General features: G+C 35.4%; 3 protein-coding genes across 3 annotated transcripts; 1 reads left to right on the top strand and 2 right to left on the bottom strand.

The window, feature by feature from the left end:
- Nucleotides 1-3,048: 3,048 nt before the first annotated feature.
- On the bottom strand, nucleotides 3,049-9,083 carry LOC100376578 (stromal cell-derived factor 2). Its single transcript, XM_002736189.4, has 6 exons — nucleotides 8,927-9,083; nucleotides 8,356-8,474; nucleotides 6,868-6,950; nucleotides 5,526-5,665; nucleotides 4,965-5,046; nucleotides 3,049-4,366 (listed from the first exon to the last, which is right to left on the bottom strand). Exons 1-6 carry the CDS (start codon nucleotides 9,018-9,020, stop codon nucleotides 4,231-4,233), a joined length of 654 nt encoding a protein of 217 aa, XP_002736235.1. The 5' UTR covers nucleotides 9,021-9,083; the 3' UTR covers nucleotides 3,049-4,230.
- A 185-nt stretch (nucleotides 9,084-9,268) lies between these two features.
- Nucleotides 9,269-10,920, top strand: LOC100377479 (actin-binding Rho-activating protein-like). Its single transcript, XM_006818305.3, has 2 exons — nucleotides 9,269-9,423; nucleotides 9,628-10,920. The coding sequence occupies exon 2, from the start codon at nucleotides 9,663-9,665 to the stop codon at nucleotides 10,122-10,124; it is 462 nt and encodes a 153-aa protein (XP_006818368.1). The 5' UTR covers nucleotides 9,269-9,423; nucleotides 9,628-9,662; the 3' UTR covers nucleotides 10,125-10,920.
- A 3,656-nt stretch (nucleotides 10,921-14,576) lies between these two features.
- Nucleotides 14,577-21,113, bottom strand: LOC100377629 (COX assembly mitochondrial protein homolog). Its single transcript, XM_002736195.3, has 4 exons — nucleotides 21,035-21,113; nucleotides 19,457-19,597; nucleotides 18,838-18,928; nucleotides 14,577-14,741 (listed from the first exon to the last, which is right to left on the bottom strand). The coding sequence occupies exons 1-4, from the start codon at nucleotides 21,051-21,053 to the stop codon at nucleotides 14,618-14,620; spliced, it is 375 nt and encodes a 124-aa protein (XP_002736241.2). The 5' UTR covers nucleotides 21,054-21,113; the 3' UTR covers nucleotides 14,577-14,617.
- Nucleotides 21,114-21,169: the final 56 nt, after the last annotated feature.

The raw sequence follows: 21,169 nt of genomic DNA, 5'->3' as shown, positions 1-21,169 counted from the left end.
CAGTTTACGATAAATAAATTTACATATATTGAACATTTTTTTTAAATTCCTTTTTCATGTTTTATTGATTCATATTACTATTATTTATATTATTATCGCCAGTTTTTCAATAGTAGTTTTTTTTTTTTAAATCATTTTCGTGCTTTAAATAGTAATTTTTGTAGAATTTGTATGTGTTCTAGTAGTTAGTATAACCATGGAGGTAAAAAAAAGAGTTTCAATAAACTATGTTCGGACGATAGAGGGCGTAGTTATGACAACGATGCCAAGTGGATACAGATAACAGTGTTATCAGTCAAAATAGTTAAAATATTACTACTGGTAAATTGTTTTGATACTGAAGGCGTGATTTACACTGGCAACATGAGTATTTTGCCAGCCTCTTGACCAATTCACACACATGAAACAAACTGTGAAGAGGGGCGACAAGGAGGGGGTAGCTGGTACAGGTTACAGGGAATAAACTAAACGGCATTTTACGTTTTTACAGGAAATAAAATGAAAGTTCCATTTACAGTAAAAAATATTTTTTTTACACTTTACAGATAAAGCAAATTCCTAATTACAGTTTATATTGTTATAATATGTTTGATAATTTGTGTTTAAGAATCAAATTGAAAATTGCGTACGAATTACGAATTTGGAAAATGCTTTATACGCTTACAAAAAATAGTATTTTTGTACAAATTACGGACGAATAAAATAGTTGATTACATTTTACACCTTGTCAATGTCTACAAATTTACGTGTTGTATTCATTTAAATTACATTATTACGAAAATAAAAACTATTGATTACAGCTTACGAAAAAAAAAACCTTGCCGACCCTCTATGAAGGATAACTTTACCTCTCCGCTGCTTTGCTTGTCAGATCCAGCTTTCGATTGAGCGTTGCCTTCCTCGGTAGTATTCTGGCATTTTAGTGGAACCGCGTCGGGCTTCAACTTTTTCCGAACCAAGTCTCCACCAAGTATGACAACGGCGCCGAATGCCGATTTATCAAAGTGATCTTCGCATACCAATTTATTCTCATCGTAGATGTAATCGGCCACATCGATATTCATACCAATATTACGTAACCATTGTTCACACAAGTTTCGTTCAGTTGTGGGATTCGGTATAGGAAAAAAGGTTTTCGTCGTTTCACTACGCTGATCGTTTTCGCATCCATCGTACAGACACCGAGACATTGTAACTACTATGCACTATGCATAACAGAGTTGTTGAATAGCAACGCAATCACTGAACAACCACTGTGTACGAAGGCGCGACATTGCCATGTAAATCATTATCGGATAATAAAATCTAATGAAATGTTGGCATAATAGACTCTTGTTAAACTTCTTGTCCGTTATTCTCGATAATATTATTTAAAGGGCGGCAGTCGTCGAGCCGCGTCCTGTTCGATATGGGACTCATAGCGACGTGCACAACGCGTAGAAAATACATTGTTTATTTACATGAAATCTCAACACGCGCTGCGCGACGACCACCGCGCTTTAAGTTCAACAGTTGTTAAAAGTTATATTCCCTCATCTTTCGTTCTTATCATCTTAGTTTGTCTACTGACATCATCCCGTTCAACTACCGCATCAACCTTTGCTACGTTTTTTCCTCCGATAATAATATCTAATTCTAACAGTTTTCCGTTTTTATCCGATATTATCGTCCCAATTAAATACCGCACGGCATTTGGTACGTTTTTTCTCCAATAAAATTGATACTAATATCCAAGTAGTTATCAATAGTATCGGAGAAAAAAGAACTTTCCCAGTAGTTAGACGATATGATGATTAGAGAAAACGAACTTGCTTAATTATGGCCCAAACAAAGATGTCTAACTTAGACGTAGCCTGACGAGTCGCGCCCTCCGCGGTGCTCCAAACCCAACATCTCAACACATGATGCCGTTCGGCCGGTGAGGGTGCTAATACACCTACACGTCAGGCTAACTTAGGCGGCATTAAACGATAATATTGGACAACGTTAAAAAGTGCAACGTCGCGCCCAATCTGATTAAAATCCGATGTAGTTCTTAGAAAAACCAAAAAAATCGACATATTCAAACTAAAATACAAATAAATATAATATATAGGGTTATATAAAAAAAAAAAAAAAAAAAAATAAAAAAAAAAAAAAAATGGAGCCTCATACCTACATCGGATTTTAATCAGATTGCGTCGCGCCCTTCTCAATAGTAGTCTTAGACTATTCTTCTAGAATCCGATTATACAGATTATTAAAGATTGCCAATACTGGTTATTTCTTACTTTTGTTGTTTTATCATTTCTAGTCGTGTAGTATGTTGTAACCATACTGCTGTACTTTTCTTGAACAATGTTTCATCAATACTGTCGATCAAGACTAAGCCCTGGTTTGTTTGATTACAAGGCAGATGCCTGCTACAAATCTGTAACACAACAAAGCTATAAATATCATAATACACTTTATTTTACGTCTGTTTATATCTCCATGCTTTATATATGGTCCTTTTTGTATTTCGGGGATGAATGGGAGACGATGTTTTTATGAAAAAACACGCATTGACAGCAGAGACCACCAGATTTCCCAGCATACCTTGCAGATTATACATTTCATCGTGGCTATCATTTCTATGTGTTTTGTTTCACTACTGGGCCACTCATGAACATAATCCCAACATGATACACATAGGTTATACAAGATATTTCAGCGATTGTTTCCCGTCTTGGAGGGGACCGAGTGATAAGTAAACAATGGCCAGTGTTAAAACAGGAGGGTCGTCACCTACGCGAGCGCAGGAGTCGAGTCAAATCGACAATAACAAATGCTAAAAAATGCAAAGGCTCATGGGTAGACACTTGTTTGTGAACAATGACGCGCTAAGGCCATCTGGCGCATGCTTTAACTATGTCACGGCTTTCAATTCGAACATAGAGGGCATATTTTACAGTTAATGTAACACTAGTCCATGGCACACAATTACTAGAAATATTTTGTTGTAGTATTTTCAGCAGGCATCATCAATAGCTAGCTTTATTTGGTTAAATAACACCATAACAAAATAAATATTTATCAAAGTAGATTTTAATTCATTACTCATGAAAAACTACTTAAGTGCATCTGTAATGTGTTAATAATATACGACAACACCACATGTATGATTTCCAAAAAAAAATATGAAGACACAATCACATTCTTTATAGAAAATGCTAAATTAGAATTATAGTACTGGTAATAGAACCAACACTCCTGTTTGTGTTTGAACTCCAAGCTCAAAAGCCAACATCTGGTCCTTTGCTCTACCAGAAATTGTATATCGGATAATGCACTCTTGTTGTGCATCTTCAGATATTCAACCTAACCTTGGTCTTCGTGTAATTCAATACATAAATAATTGTACTCCACTTATGCATTGTTACATACACGTGCCATGTAGTCTCATAAAATAAAGACTGGGGACACCTTTCATACAGTCGTAGAACAACTGTTTCTTTATTGTATAAGAAAAACACAAATATGACAAATATGAAAATACAAATACGTATTTTCAAAAGGCTGTAGTGGTTTACATTTCAAAAAAATGATATCTTCCACAACACGTCTCGTTCTGTTGATGGCAAGGAAACAGATAGAGGTGTTCCAATTTTGTCTGAAAGCAATACTGGAGACTACTTTATTTTCGCTTGGAATTTTATTTCGCTATTTTTGCTGGAGGGATAATTCCGTGAAAATAAAATCCAGGGAATATACCTTTTTTCCTATATTTCACATTAAACTGATCAAAAATCAGTGAAAATAAATTCCATACAAAACGCCTAAAAAGCCTTTTCAGCGAAAATTAATTCCAACAAAAATAAAGTATTCCACAGTAATCCAAATCCTAAGCAAGTCATCTCACTAACACACTCACGAACTAGAAGACTTGGTGTTTGAAGGCTAATAATAAATAACAGATCTATCAAGTGAAGTACCATGTGGAATATGAACCACGAGTTTGAGTGGTTAATATTTGCTGTGACCATGATTTAACAAATTTGTACCGCGACTGTTGAGAATTAGGGAGTTTTGGTCAAAATTGTGGGTACCGGTACTTTGATTTCCTATATCAAATATTTCAAATAAGTTGTTAGACAAATAAAAGTTTACAATTACTGAATTTGTCTAACAATTGAAGTACAATTAAATAAGTATTTCAAAATCACCCCAAAAATAAATCCATTAAAAAAAATTATTTATATTGCATTTCTTTTATTCTTCATCCGGTTTTACGTAAATTCCTTCCATAACAGTCCATTGTGTAGCCTGACTGGGATTGCTTATTGCAGCAATTTCACGCTGACCACGAATGGGTCTTCCATAAACTTGATCAACTGCTGCCAGATATCTGGAAAAGAATTAAAATTAAATCAAAAGAGGATCATCATTCCCCAAAAGTGCAAATGCCCACAGGAAGCATTTAAATTACATATATGGCAAAAACATTCAGTGTTCAAACTGAGTTTACCTATTCGCGCTAGTCACAATAAACACAGTACTCTTAATCAGGCATAAGTGATTACAGAAAACATAATTTGGACTAATTTTAAACACCAACAAAAATTTAAATGTTCAAAAAATGAAGCCTAGATTACAATATTCATGGTAGTGCATTTGAACACAGAAACTATATTCTTTGTTTTAAACTGAGTGACAGAGATAATGGCAATTTAATGCAGTGCCCCAAGCCTAGTTAAACACAAGCACCTGTAAACCTCAACGAGGTTCCCCAGTCAGAGTGAGTGAATGAGTCTATGACTTCAGCCTCTGCATTGCAAATGTGGCACAGTCACCTTGAGCAGGGATCAACCGCAGGTAGGATTTGAATTAGAGTCCCTGACCACTACACTTTTGGTGACTGGACACAAAATTTACTACTCCTTTAATAATATTTCTTCCAAGTCTTTATATCGAGAATAAATGAAAGTGAAATTAACATTACTCACGCTTCAGTGGCAACATGCTTGAGTCTCACAGGTTGATCTCTTCTCCATAAAGTTGATGAACATGTGATTGCCCAGTTATCACCTGTGTGATAAAATGCAGTTATTAATATTATGTAATAAACAAACATTTCAATTGAACAGATTATCAGTATTTTAGACAATTACTTGAGGGCTGAAAATCAAAATAAATCAATCAGGACAATTTTTACCTGATTTTTCATCACTATTACTATAATATAGCTAAAGTTATGAAACTCAACAGCCATGAAATCGACACACTGTCCATTTTGATTTCTTACCTTAAATTGTAAAAATAAAAATTCCTAGAGCAATGAAAAAATTAATAAAAAAAATAGTACTGATCGATTCAGTTAGATTTCAGCGTTTAAGACTATAACGTATTTAATAGTCAGAATATGTCATTATTACTATTAACGTTTTTTGTAAATTAAAGATTTATTAAAATAGGAATTACAAGATAATGATATAAACTAATGAATCCATGAGAGCACCTTCATGTTTTTCTTTTCTCCATCCATTTACAAATGTTCATGAACTTACCTTCATCTCCTTCACCCTCTTCCCCAAATGCACTGACTTCCTGATTATTAGATAGCGGTGATTCGAACATGTGACTATGTAAATTCCTTTTTGTATTAAGATGTAATAAACGTATAGACTGACCACACTTGATTGGTGTACTGTGGGTAAAAAAAACAATACAATGAAAAAAGATGCACAGTAGATTGGAACACTGGCTACCACATTTGCTCTAAGAGCAAAATATAAATCTCAACTTCCAGATTTTGTCAGGCCATTTAAAATCAGAGGGCACTAAAAATATATACTGAAATGAACATACATAAAACTTTGAATTTTTATGATAGTACTACGGATTCTATAGTATGTATGTAATGAAAAACATTTGATTTGATTTCAAAATTTAATGCGTATGAATTGCTTTTTATTTTTTAATTATAAATTGGGCTTTTATTTTGATTTCTCATAAAAATTATTTCTGAAAAAAATAAAAATAAATATGGGTGGTGTGCATAAATACATGCAAAAATAAAATTTACAATAAATTTATAGAATACAGTAGCTATTCGAAAACACCAATCAATACAGACATTATAGTTTTAAGGGAATCAATCAAACAGCTGGTACCATATAGAATAGATAACATAAATACACAAGTTTTCATTTAACTGTGTATAGTTTACATTGATTGATAAAATAAACTTCGGCAAGAGTTCCTTTTGTACCCCCATCCCTAACTCTAATACTCACTCCCAGTTACCCAATTCATTTGTATATAAACTTCATCCTCAAGTAAGCTACATTTAGAACATTTTTACATATTTTCATTTTCATAATGACATATAGAGTTTGGAAGGGCCCATAAGATACTAGTAATGGGTGAACTTTTTGATAGATAAATAGAACTTCTATGTTCTGTTTAAAAGTTTTTGCAGTTTATGAATGTGACGTTTTTGGGACTACTTTATTGCATGCGTCAGAATACATACTTTTGTAATGGTCACCTTATCACCCGAGTGTATTGATATGTAAAAAGTAGTGCCGTTGAGGTAACTAAAAATGGCGGAATAAACAAGAAGTTAAATTTGAAAGCTCTCTGGTTTCTTTGATGTTTTGTGTGCTCCTGAATCAACACATCACAATGAATATAACAAAAATAATACATTTTTATAATAGACGACAATGTACTATATTTGACGTTATCGGTATTAGCAATCAATCAGTGTCCTTCTAAAAACAAACACTGGTAACTTTAGTGGTTATTATGGCAAGTGAGAATGTAGTTCACAGTGTACACTGCCCTCTATAGAGAGACTGTGCACAGTAGAAATGACTCAATAGGCTTAGTATGGTTATAACTTACCCCCTTTGACACGATTTTTGAGTTTTTCCTTTTATTTGCCAATAGCTATTTCCATCCCCAGCTTTTTCCATTCCAGTCACAGACTAAATAGAAAAATACATAAAAATTAAATTAATTACGTTATGACCATGTTATCATTACAGGCCATGATACGAACATTATATGATCACAAATAAAAGTCACCATTTTGGTAGAAGAACTGGTCTAATATGCAACTAGGAACAGTTTGTCAAAAGCATCAGGATGAAAAAAAATTAGCAAATTCATGTTATCAGTAACACGCTATTGTTTTCATTTGGCCTCAGCATAATTAATAATCTCATAAGTGTGTGACAAAAAAATGAGTGTACAATGTAATGGGAAAAATTGTTTTTTCATATTTTCCTGTGAATTCAAATTTAGACAGAATTTGAAATCATGAAAACAAAAATATACATGGAAACCAGCTATTTTACAGATAACAAAGTATAACGAATTAACTAACAGATGGCCTTATACAACTTTCCTATTATTGCCATCAGCAATGTACAAAGCATTCATGTAATGAATATTCATAATAGTATTAACATGTTGCCATTCAGAAAAAAATAATCCATACTTTCTGTACAACACAGGAACAAAGTGGTAATTAGATGATTTGTTTACAATGTATTCCTACGCACATATTCTGCACAGCTGGTAACAAAATATGTTTTAAGTTTAGATTTCAAATACAGAACACAGCAGCCAACGGTTATGGTAAGGGTTCGTTAGAGCTCCTTGACCCATAACTCTCATCTGTTCTGTGCCCCTCCAGTACTTCTCCATTTTAATTGTATATTCACCTCTCAAGGTATAGTCATCTGGAGGAGCATAAACAATAACACTGGAGACTGAAGTGCTAGGGTGAGGGTTTTGGTTAGGAGTGTGATATTCAACAAAAATAAGTTTCAACTAAATACAGTATGTTGCAGTTACACTTGCTTTACAAACTTACTGTTAAACATGTTGAAAAAGCGACATGCAATTTTTAAGCGAATTGAGGTAAAATGACGTAATAGCGAAATGTTGATTTAGCGAATCTCTCTTGTCATTGTTGATTTCCTGTTTTCACAATACTTGTCTGTCGCACGCCAAAACAAATGCGCAGTTATCCCTCCATAAAAACAAAGAAAAACTGTCAAGTGTAATTTGGAAGCGACCCAGATGTTTATGTTCCGGATTACTGTATACAAATCCCCAAGCCTTGGCCATTTTGAATTTTTAATAAAGTCATTAGCGACATCTTGAATTAGCGAATCAGTTCTCTCGCTAAATTCGCTTAATAGACATGCTCGCCAAAAAAACATGTTTTACAGTATACTGTATAGATGCGTGTTAATATAATAATAAATGTAGTGGCTTAAAGGATGGTGGTCCTTGGAATGGATGATGTACAGTATCCAAGTGTTAAATAAAAATTTACAAGACCACCCCTTTAACATTAAAGAAAAAAAAAGAACTTTGTACCTGTTGTCCACTTCCAGATCCATATTTCACATCATGTGAATGCAAACGGACATTGTATTTACTATTTTTTAATTTAATTACTGATCCACATGTAACAAATTCATATTCTATAATTTCATCTGAAAAACAAAACAAAGGTGTGATTGCATGGGAGGGTAGACACGATTGATTGTCATTTATTTACTTGACTGTGTCAAATTGTGTAGTTAGATAGATGGGGAAATTAGAAGAATGTGCGGGGGGGGGGTATTGTGCATCGAATCAGTTACTAAAATACCGGTATAAACCGTGATTGATTGATGACAACAATACACAACGACGTTTTTGATTTTAAAACGTTATAATTGGAAATGTGATGTAGCAATTATGTTTCATCAATTCTCGTTCCGATTAATACACATCGAAATTACCCTTACATACTCGGCAACACGAACTGTGAGCACAATGGGTACGACCGCCACGGTTCGATGCGGAAGTTCTACGTGTGATGATATTATTAATGAGAAAAAACGCCAAAATTCTAACAATCACGCTTGTCAAACTAGAACAAGTAATTATGAAGCATACTCACCGTCAGCAAAAGTCGAGAGAATTAAACAAAAAGACGAAACTACGAGAAAGCCGCAGAAAAAATCGGCACACAGTTTCTTTGTGGACATCGCCATTTTGTTAGCGCAGCCTCGTTTCGCCACGTCGTTTTACAGAGTGGACGTCACAGTTGACCCTCTAGCACACAAAGAAAAACTAAATAATAACAAAACAAAAAAACATAATATAGAAATATGTTTCGCGACACATATGAAAATTATTCTATTTTATCGAAGTAAGAAATATTATTACGGGATGAAATGAGCAAAAAACATCAACAAATATTCGATTTTAGGTGGAGTCTATTTCTGTTCACTTAGGGTGTTCAAAACAACAACCCGGAAGTAGTTGTAAATTGGAAGTATTTTGATTCTCAATAATAATAATAATATAAGGTTTTCAAGATTGTTACAGAATTGTGAGACCTAAATTGAAGTTCATCAATGTCGTAATTACTGAATCAATTTTACAGTGTTATTGGTAAGTTGTGTCATACAAACACTGCTTCTGATCGTTCTGTACTCAGTGTGTAATGTTAGGAATTCTAATGGCATTTCGGAGGCCTGGGAAGAGCAGTTGTGACTCCATCACATTGAACATTTGTTAAACTAAACACTTCAGAAAAAATGAAAAAAAAATATTAAAAAGTTTATATTGAACCTGATGTGTATATTTCATTCACAGGTCTTTAGGGAAATCATCTCAAAAATTATTATCAAATGGCTTCGTACAATAAAAGCGTTGTAGACGGAAAAATAGCGATGTGGAAAAAAAAAGAAGATGAACACAGAGAAAAACAATTGATCAATCCATTTTCAGAATGGGAGGGATCTTCACACCGTAAAGTACTTGATAAAAACGATCCAGAATATGCAAGGCCTGTCGCTGGAACTATGACTGACATACGAGGAAAGCAAGCCGGAAAGATGGTTTCTCGGGAAGTTCAAGAACTTTTGCATGTTATAGAAAGGATTGGAACAGTGCAAGAGAATGGAAGTGTTGTTGTCTTGTTTGGGAATCTCTTTGAGGTGTACAATAAGATTTCAAACAAACTGGTGGGAATGCTTATGAGAGCTCGAAAACAAAAACTGGTTCACTTTGAAGGTGAAATGCTGTGGCAAAGACGTGATGATCATGTACCAATTACGTTGTTAGTGACAGCGGAGGAAGCACGGAAATGAAATCATAGTCATATCAATTTTGTTTTAAAATGGAAAGTAAATGTTGTGTGTATGCATAACTGAATTCTGAAAACATGATGAATTGAGAATCTCAAAAACAACCACAGTTGATGCTTGAAATGACAAAAGAATGTGTACACAATTGATCTGATATCATTTTTCGTGTGTCATTGCTTTTGATATCATTCTGTGTTTCAATTCCCCGATGTCATCATTTTTTTTTTGGTATCCTTGCTTTTGATGTCATGTAATTTCTCAAATGCTTTTACTGTTATTAATTTCATGGTTGTTTCAAGAGAAATTTCTTTCAAATCAAGTTAGATTGTAAATGTATGTTGATTATATCTGGTGGTTGATGTGACATTGACCTTGGCAGCAGTAGTAAATGAGGGTTTACCACCCAGTCAAGTTTATCAGTAAAAGCTGGAAGTCTGGATCTACATTATTTTATGAAAATTTTACATATCTAAAGTTTGTTTTCCAAAATCAAGAGATTTTGTACACCAATTAGGTGATGCATTCAATGGGAACTGCCACTTAAAGAGTAAGCAGTAAATCCCTGGGATTGTACCAGGGAATCATGGGACTCCATTATATATATATATATTCTGTCTTTAAGCCAGTAAATAAATTCGCTGTGAGGTTAGGTTTACCTGGAGACACCCCTTTGAAGTCTGCCAAGTAGATAGAATGGTGCAAAAAAATATAGCAACCTCCTGGATAAACAAATAGAATATGTGGATTGTTAAATATACTAACACATGATATTTAATAAATGAAAATGGATTTTCTAAAAGTGTCGTTATTCACTGAGAGTCAAGATGCTTAAATTTCAAATGTATCACAATTCTGTTTGAGCTTACCTCCCATGGCCATTTTATTGTTTTATGTGATAGTTCCTTACTGTGTCTGGTGTATTTTGTGGCATATTCATTGCTATTAATTATTCATGATATACAGTCTTAGGGAACACTTCCATAACAAGAAAATTAGTTGTGTGCTTGAACAATGAATTCTATGTGTCAGGTTCACATCTGCATCAGTGTTTCATTGAAGAGGTCAATCAAAAGATGTTTTCTCATTGGCAGATGGCTTGTTAATTAAACTCCTCATTAACATAAAAACTGCATGAAAAAGGGTGTATTTATTTAGAGGGCACAGTAGAATAGACCAATTGCCAGGCATTTTACAAATTCATTCTTGCCACAATTGGTCTAAAACTGCCCGTAAAACATTTAAATGTTTTGAGTAGATGCAGTACACTCTCTCAGGATCCTCCACTGGTTTTATCTTTGCATGTTACATGTATATTGAATGGCCTGTGTAAGATCATTTGAATACGTTATATTATTATTACAACAGATATTTACCAAAAATAATTGTCCAAACAAATATAATTATTAATATGCAAAACAAAATTAACAACAAAAATAGAAACTTTCAAAATGCGATATTTTTTTTAATTTCTAGTAATTCAAACACCAAACCACCTGTTAAAAGTTCTGATACTGATGAAAGTATTCAACATAAGTTTAACCACACTTGTGCTCTCACACTTGTAGTCCGTATCAAGTGACACAGGAAGTTAGTTCTGGTAGTTCTAAAGCCACCTTGAGGTAGTAGAACCTAATGGTAAAGTGTATTTTACAATTAGGGATGTTTGGAACAAGATGGGCTAAATTTCAAATGAGTAGCCAATCATTTTGTTTGTGTGTGTGTGTGTGTGTGTGTGTGTGAGAACCCAGCCTCAAAGTTTCTGGCTTCAGAATTGCCTTGTGCATGCAACGATTCTCAGCCAGAAACTCCATGGTAACAGAGGTTAAACTCCATGGTAACGGAGGTTCTTATATTACTTAACACCTACCGAATACCCATTATAGAGACGGATGCTCAATTAATACTGTTGAAGTCATTCATGTATTCAAACAGCTGTTGGAGTGAAGATGCTACAGAAGGTCCAACTCAGTATTCAATTACTGTAACCACACAATGGAATGGCAATATTGCAGTACAAGACACACAAAATAGGTACATTACACAAAGTCTGTGAGCAATATAGCTAAATTTCAGCAAAACTGTGTCTTATACTGCAATATTGCCATTCAATTCTTTCTTGCAGTCACAGTAACTATCAACAAATTAATTATGCAAAGTATATTTCCCAATCCAAATACTAATAGAAGCATGCTTTGGCAGAGGTTTTTTGACAGACAAACATTTTTTTCCTCCTCCTACTTTCACAAAAGATTTGAAATTAATGTAAAATTATGATCTTTATTTAGTAAATTGTCCAATTAGAGCACACGTATAGATCCATGTGACCAATCAGAACACACAGAGATACATGCTGGCAACTATTGATCAGTGTGGCAAATTTGCCATGAAATGTTACAACACAGAAAACTAAAACATCAATCCATGTTTTGTTTTCCTTGGTCCAGTGCATTTTCGAAGAAGAAGCTAATTACCAATAGAATAAAATTCTGCTCTAAATTGCATATTTCAACCAAAGGCAATTTTGTGAGTACTTTTCTTGCCATGATTTCACTGTTCAGTATAGTATAGTTAAGTATAATGAATGAAAAGAAAAAACAAATGTATTCACACGTACAAGAGACTTGCTTAATTTGCGAATTGATTCATTGTTTGCCCATTATAACAAGTCATTGTCAATGACACGTCCCCGTTCCGTTCATATTTGAGTGACATATACATTCAAAGCAGATCATGACCGAAATGCACCTGCATATGTACAACACATTGTGCTAAATCTGAACAAAATCCATCCATGCATGACTGAGATCCGGTTCTGGAATTGTGAAAATACGTGATTTTGATGCATTTTCGGCCTTAAAATGGCCATCATTTCGCTATTGTTAAGCAGATCATGAAACAAAGGCACATATCTATTTGTGACATGATGTACCATGTGTGTGTGAAGTTTGAACTTGATCAATCCAGACATGTCTTGGATACGGATCCAGAACTGAATTCTTTAACAAAATGGCCGCCAGTCGGCCATTTCAAACTTGATCCGAAAAAAAAAAGACGTGCATCAAGGTCCTATTATGTTTAATGTATGTACCAAATTTGAACAAAATCCATCCATGCATAACTGAGATACGGGTCCGGAATGGTGAAAATGTGCGATTTCAATGCATTTTCGGCCTTAAAGCGGCCTCCATTTGGCTATCGTTAATGAGATCATGAAACAAATGCACATACATATTTGTGACATGATGTACCTTGTGTGTGTGAAGTTTGAACTCGATCAATCCAAGCATGTCTCGGATACGGATCCAGAACTGAATTCTTTAAAACAAAATGGCCGCCAGTCGGCTATTTCGAACTTGATCCGGAAAAAAAAATGACGTGCATCAAGGTCCTATTATGTTTAATGTATGTACCAAATTTGAATGAAATCCATCCATGCATAACTGAGATCCGTGTCCGGAATGGTGAAAATGTGCGATTTCAATGCATTTTCGGCCTTAAAGTGGCCGCCATTTGGCTATCGTTAATGAGATCATGAAACAAATGCACATACATATTTGTGACATGATGTACCTTGTGTGTGTGAAGTTTGAACTTGATCAATCCAGACATGTCTCGGATACGGATCCAGAACTGAATTCTTTAAAACAAAATGGCCGCCAGTCGGCCATTTCGAACTTGATCCGAAAAAAAAAATGACGTGCATCAAGGTCCTATTATGTTTAATGTATGTACCAAATTTGAATGAAATCCGTCCATGCATAACTGAGATCCGGGTCCGGAATGGTGAAAATGTGCGATTTCAATGCATTTTCGACCTTAAAGCGGCCGCCATTTGGCTATCGTTAATGAGATCATGAAACAAATGCACATACATATTTGTGACATGATGTACCTTGTGTGTGTGAAGTTTGAACTCGATCAATCCAAGCATGTCTCAGATACAGATCCAGAACTGAATTCTTTAAAACAAAATGGCCGCCAGTCGGCTATTTCGAACCCGATCCAAAAAAAAAAAAGACGTGCATCAAGGTCCTATTATGTTTAATGTATGTACCAAATTTAAACAAAATCTGTCCATGCATAACTGAGATCCGGGTCCGGAATGGTGAAAATGTGCGATTTTGATGCATTTTCGGCCTTAAAATGGCCGCTATTCGGCTATCGTTAATCGGATCATGAAAAAAATGCATGTGCATATGTCCCATATAATGTGTGATGTATGAGTGAAGTTTGAACGTAATCGGTCCATGCATGTTCGAGATACAGGTGATCACGGACGCACGGACGCACGGATGCACGGACGCACAGACGGACGGACGCACACAGGGCAAACCATAAGTCCCCGTTTTCGGACTACGTCCGAACGGGGACTAATTAAGGTGATTGGTTACATCACTAAAAACAAGAAACATAATTATTGACTCCACAAATTTCCTGAAATCTCACTCATAACAATTATTTTTTTTCTGTCCCACCATGCATTAAAAAACACTTCATCATGACTGTGATTGCAATTCTTCATGAAGTTTTTGCTTTTTTGTTTTTCCCGTTCTTCTGAATTCTTCTCTTTCTTTTAAATATTCTTGTTTACATGAATTAAAGAATTCTGGATCTCTGAACCTAGAAATATAGGAATGAAATGTTGAGAGAGTTGATGGTGAATTCAAATCGCCACTACTGAGCACATGTGCATTGCATTGTGGAAGAGAGAAATTCAAATTTTTCACCACTGAGCATGTTGCTGAGCATATGTGCATTGCATTGTGGAAGAGAGAAATTCAAATTTTTCACCACTGAGCATGTTGCTGAGCATATGTGCATTGCATTGTGGGAGAGAAATTCAAATTTTTCACTACTGAGCATGTTACTGAGCATATGTGCATTGCATTGTGGGAAAGAAATTCAATTTTTACACCACTGAGCATGTTACTGAGCATATGTGCATTGCATTGTGGGAGAGAAATTCAAATTTTTCACCACTGAGCATGTTGCTGAGCATATGTGCATTGCATTGTGGGAGAGAGAAATTCAATTTTTTCACCACTGAGCATGTTGCTGAGCATATGTGCATTGCATTGTGGGAGAGAAATTCAAATTTTTCACTACTGAGCATGTTACTGAGCATATGTGCATTGCATTGTGGGAAAGAAATTCAATTTTTACACCACTGAGCATGTTACTGAGCATATGTGCATTGCATTGTGGAAGAGAGAAATTCAAATTTTTCACCACTGAGCATGTTGCTGAGCATATGTGCATTGCATTGTGGGAGAGAGATTCAAACTTTTCACCACTGAGCATGTTGCTGAGCATATGTGCATTGCATTATGGGAGAGAAATTCAAATTTTTCACCACTGAGCATGTTACTGAGCATATGTGCATTGCATTGTGGGAGAGAAATTGAAATTTTTCACCACTGAGCATATGTGCATTGCATTGTGGGAGAGAAATTCAAATTTTTCACCACTGAGCATGTCGCTGAGCATATGTGCATTGCATTGTGGGAGAGAAATTCAAATGTATCACCACTGAGCATGTTGCTGAGCATATGTGCATTGCATTGTGGAAGAGAGAAATTCAAATTTTTCACCATTGAGCATGTTACTGAGCATATGTGCATTGCATTGTGGGAGAGAAATTCAAACTTTTCACCACTGAGCATGTTGCTGAGCATATGTGCATTGCATTGTGGGAGAGAAATTGAAATTGTTCACCACTGAGCATATGTGCATTGCATTGTGGGAGAGAAATTCAAATTTTTCACCACTGAGCATGTCGCTGAGCATATGTGCATTGCATTGTGGGAGAGAAATTCAAATGTTTCACCACTGAGCATGTTGCTGAGCATATGTGCATTGCATTGTGGAAGAGAGAAATTCAAATTTTTCACCACTGAGCATGTCGCTGAGCATATGTGCATTGCATTGTGGGAGAGAAATTCAAATGTTTCACCACTGAGCATGTTGCTGAGCATATGTGCATTGCATTGTGGAAGAGAGAAATTCAAATTTTTCACCACTGAACATGTCGCTGAGCATATGTGCAATGCATTGTGGGAGAGAAATTCAAATGTTTCACCACTGAGCATGTTCCTGAGCATATGTGCATTGCATTGTGGAAGAGAGAAATTCAAATTTTTCACCACTGAGCATGTTACTGAGCATATGTGCATTGCATTGTGGAAGAGAGAAATTCAAATTTTTCACCACTGAGCATGTTACTGAGCATATGTGCATTGCATTGTGGAAGAGAGAAATTCAAATTTTTCACCACTGAGCATGTTGCTGAGCATATGTGCATTGCATTGTGGGAGAGAAATTCAAACTTTTCACCACTGAGCATGTTGCTGAGCATATGTGCATTGCATTGTGGGAGAGAAATTCAAATTTTTCACCACTGAGCATATGTGCATTGCATTGTGGGAGAGAAATTCAAATTTTTCACCACTGAGCATGTCGCTGAGCATATGTGCATTGCATTGTGGGAGAGAAATTCGAATTTTTCACCACTGAGGATGTTGCTGAGCATATGTGCATTGCATTGTGGGAGAGAAATTCAAATTTTTCACCACTGAGCATGTTACTGAGCATATGTGCATTGCATTGTGGGAGAGAAATTCAAATTTTTACACCACTGAGCATGTTGCTGAGCATATGTGCATTGCATTGTGGGAGAGAAATTCAAATTTTTCACCACTGAACATATGTGCATTGCATTGTGGGAGAGAAATTCATTTTTTCACCACTGAGCATGTTACTGAGCATATGTGCATTTCATTTTGGGAGAGAAATTCAAATTTTTCACCACTGAGCATGTTGCTGAGCATATGTGCATTGCATTGTGGGAGAGAAATTCAAATTTTTCACCACTGAGCATATGTGCATTGCTTTGTGGGAGAGAAATTCAAATTTTTCACCACTGAGCATGTTGCTGAGCATATGTGCATTGCATTGTGGGAGAGAAATTCAAATTTTTCACTACTGAGCATGTTGCTGAGCATATGTGCATTGCATTGTGGAAGAGAGAAATTCAAATTTTTCACCACTGAGCATGTTACTGAGCATATGTGCATCGCATTGTGGAAGAGAGAAATTCAAATTTTTCACCACTGAGCATGTTGCTGAGCATATGTGCATTGCATTGTGGGAGAGAAATTCAAATTTTTCACCACTGAGCATATGTGCATTGCTTTGTGGGAGAGAAATTCAAATTTTTCACCACTGAGCATGTTGCTGAGCATATGTGCATTGCATTGTGGGAGAGAAATTCAAATTTTTCACTACTGAGCATGTTGCTGAGCATATGTGCATTGCATTGTGGAAGAGAGAAATTCTAATTTTTCACCACTGAGCATGTTACTGAGCATATGTGCATCGCATTGTGGAAGAGAGAAATTCAAATTTTTCACCACTGAGCATGTTACTGAGCATATGTGCATTGCATTGTGGGAGAGAAATTCAAATTTTTCACCACTGAGCATGTTACTGAGCATATGTGCATCGCATTGTGGAAGAGAGAAATTCAAATTTTTCACCACTGAGCATGTTACTGAGCATATGTGCATTGCATTGTGGGAGAGAAATTCAAATTTTTCACCACTGAGCATGTTGCTGAGCATATGTGCATTGCATTGTGGAAGAGAGAAATTCAAATTTTTCACCACTGAGCATGTAACTGAGCATATGTGCATCGCATTGTGGAAGAGAGAAATTCAAATTTTTCACCACTGAGCATGTTACTGAGCATATGTGCATTGCATTGTGGGAGAGAAATTCAAATTTTTCACCACTGAGCATGTTACTGAGCATATGTGCATCGCATTGTGGAAGAGAGAAATTCAAATTTTTCACCACTGAGCATGTTACTGAGCATATGTGCATCGCATTGTGGAAGAGAGAAATTCAAATTTTTCACCACTGAGCATGTTACTGAGCATATGTGCATTGCATTGTGGAAGAGAGAAATTCAAATTTTTCACCACTGAGCATGTTGCTGAGCATATGTGCATTGCATTGTGAGAAACTAATCTGTTATGCAATCAAATTAGATATGCATATTACTGGCCATATTACAAAGTGAATTATTTCTGAATGATTTTGTAGTGTATGATTAGTAATTGAGAATAATAACAGACTAGAAATAAAATTTATAAATGTGCTGTTTGAAATCAATAGCGACGTACACAACATGTGAAAATGTAGTGACTGTAATGTTTTAAATGACTGTTCTGAATTTTATATCACACACTGTAAAATGACTAATTTTCAATGGGTTTAAATTTCGTTGACTTTTTCAGGCATATTCAGTGGGTTTTAAATTCACGGTTTTATTATTTAGATAATGTGTTCTATGCTCAATTTTACATTCACTGGGTTTTAATTTAGCGCTTTTTCCAGTCAGCGAAATAAGCCAAATTAAAACCCAGTGAATAATTAATCCTTTTACAGTAGTCATAAACTGGATAGGTGTGCTATTTCTCAAATTTATTCAACTTTTGTTCCAAGAACATTTTTATTTTAGTTTTTATTCTTTTTTTTTTAATTCAGTTCATTTCATAACTTGACCGAAAAGCAAGATAATTTTGATCTTATCCCAAGTAGAAACCCAATCCAACACCTAACATATATATGACAGATTTGAACGAAAAATGCCAAACCATGTCTAAGATACAACATTCCCAACAACAATAATATCACACATTGAGTGGCAACTCACCAATCTGTCAAGCATTTTCTCATAGCACTATTTTCTTTACGACACTTCAGAACCATTCCTAATGAGCTTTTTGCAGCACAATCGCTGAAAGCTGTTGAATAGAAAATAATAAACATCAGCCAATATAATCACTGTATTGTCTTCAATAAGATCACCATATCTTCAAAACATTCATCATACTGTCTCAATTGTGATCACTTGAAATAATATTCGGAGGGGAGGGGTTGTGTGCTTTGACTAATAGCTCACGCCCTAAGAAACACAAGTACCCTGGGTGCGAGGTTAAATGTATATTATATTTAATTCAAGTTGATTCTCTACATCATAATTTCAAAGTTGATTATATAAGCCATAATGTTAGATTTAATTTAATTCTTTACACTATACTATTGGATTCTAATTGCAAAAGTACCACAAGGAAACAAGCCCTTGTGTCCATTTACAGTGATTACAATGAAGATCCCACGTAGTGAACACTTTATCATAAAAGCTAGAACACTAACAACACACACACAAGGCTAAATCATTGCATTTCCAGAAATATACATTTTTCTTCATCAATTCATAGTGGTATCTTATAAATCCTTGATGTTAATTATTACATTATATTTAACTATACCTTGTACTTCGGATGAACATTTTTCCTTCCTGGCTCTATCTCTCACCATTTTGGGAATCAGGACATCAAGTTCTACATGACGAAGCTTCTCGTCAGCCGCAGGTTTTGATTCTTGACTCATACTGGGATTGTTGACATCAACTTATGCATTGAAGATCGACAAAGTGAATGAAGAAGAAATGAATTCATTGAAAGCTGATTCATTACTCAGTATACAACAACCCTCCAATCGCTAGCCAGTATTACTGTGATTTTGAAATTGTCGCTTACAGTGCGCTCACTGGGGAAACTTGATCATAGTCATGTCTGGCAATCAAGTTATTTTCGTTAAGTTTCCCAAACCTTTATGATCGATCAAGTTACATCTGAATTTTAACTGCCAGGTTAATTTATTCAGATATACCTTACGTAATTGACAGGAATAGTTTATGAACATTGTTGGGTTTAGCAATTATCAGTCCACAGTGTCAGGTATAAGACAAAGACTGGAAATTGGTGTGATTAGAACTTTTATCAGGATTAGGTACTGACACCATAGTCTTCATTTTTAGTGTTGAAATTGTTGCTACAAATCAACCAGTTGTGGTTGTGAAAAAAGTGAAATAACAATGTACCTCCCCATCTAAACCTAACTCAACCCAACCTCCACTCCCTTTATCACCCCTCAAATTAATTGTACATGCCCCTCTTGAGAACACCTATAGTGACCGGTACATACAACCATGGAAGTAGAAACAAGCAGCCTCTCAGCTAAGATAGCTCCACTGTTAGCAATGCACATTTCAATTAAAGAACAGAAGATATCATTAAAAAATGAACAATATGTATAGTATCAAGCAATGGGACTTGCTGTTTTCAACAATAATTCAAAAATATCACTTTTTACCAAAAATTACAAAAATATTCATCAAAATTAGAGAATTAAAGATATCATTACAAAATGAACAAATCTGAGAGAGGTCCACATGTAGTACCTATATATGTAATATCAAAGCAATCGGATTTGCGTTTTTTACAAGAAGTTGAAAATATCACTTTTTACCAAAAATTACAAAAAATATTCATTACAAAATGAACAAATCTGAGAGGGGTCCACATGTAGTACCTATATATGTAATATCAAAGTCGACAGCGGAGCTAAAAAAAGGAGTGACAACGCTATTGATATCTTTTATACCTCCATGGTATAGCCATGGACGTACTACTCCATGATACAACTGAATTGGGGGGGGGGGGGGGGCTGAAGGTTACGGTTAGAGTTGCGGTAATGAGTTGGGGTACAGTGGAAAGTTAAATCACAATTCGCACGAAAGTTGAAAACAATAATAACTTCCACAGGCAATGGAATACGTAATACGGGTGAAATTAAGTGATAGGGACGAACTGCTTAAAAATGTAAATAAAGAAACAGCACGAGTCTGTGTGTGTTCTGTCACCAACTTTACTATGAGACCGATCTCAAAAACTCAAATGATCTAGTCCTCAATTTAAGTTGATGCACAAGATCAACCAAACCCGACACGCACTAAACTACCAACGCACACGTGCAGAAGTCGTCACACTGAAATTAAAATTTACCTTTCTGGCCATCAGCCATTGTGAATTCAAGTTGGCGTCAGATTCACACTTCGGATTTGATTCATATCATCGGGTTGGGTAAGTACCAGGGTAAGTACAAATCTCCCACGCAGAGTTCTATTTCTAAGAATATAC

Source organism: Saccoglossus kowalevskii, chromosome 14, assembly GCF_978046115.1.
Source record: "Saccoglossus kowalevskii chromosome 14, keSacKowa6.1, whole genome shotgun sequence".
In the NCBI taxonomy this organism is placed as follows: domain Eukaryota; kingdom Metazoa; phylum Hemichordata; class Enteropneusta; family Harrimaniidae; genus Saccoglossus; species Saccoglossus kowalevskii.
The sequence above is the reverse complement of the archived record's forward strand: the minus strand, read 5'-3'. Positions and strand labels throughout refer to the sequence as shown.

Excerpts from the sequence above, each read along its gene's own strand:
- LOC100376578 (XM_002736189.4), bottom strand. The coding sequence starts at position 9,020 with ATGGCGATGTCCACAAAGAAACTGTGTGCCGATTTTTTCTGCGGCTTT. Across the intron at positions 8,475-8,926 it reads TCTCTCGACTTTTGCTGACG|ATGAAATTATAGAATATGAA; the intron begins GTGAGTATGCTT and ends TTTGTTTTTCAG. Across the intron at positions 5,047-5,525 it reads AGAGGGTGAAGGAGATGAAG|GTGATAACTGGGCAATCACA; the intron begins GTAAGTTCATGA and ends TTTATCACACAG.
- LOC100377479 (XM_006818305.3), top strand. The coding sequence starts at position 9,663 with ATGGCTTCGTACAATAAAAGCGTTGTAGACGGAAAAATAGCGATGTGG.
- LOC100377629 (XM_002736195.3), bottom strand. Across the intron at positions 18,929-19,456 it reads ATGTTCATCCGAAGTACAAG|CTTTCAGCGATTGTGCTGCA; the intron begins GTATAGTTAAAT and ends TCTATTCAACAG. Across the intron at positions 14,742-18,837 it reads AGAAAATGCTTGACAGATTG|GTTCAGAGATCCAGAATTCT; the intron begins GTGAGTTGCCAC and ends CTATATTTCTAG.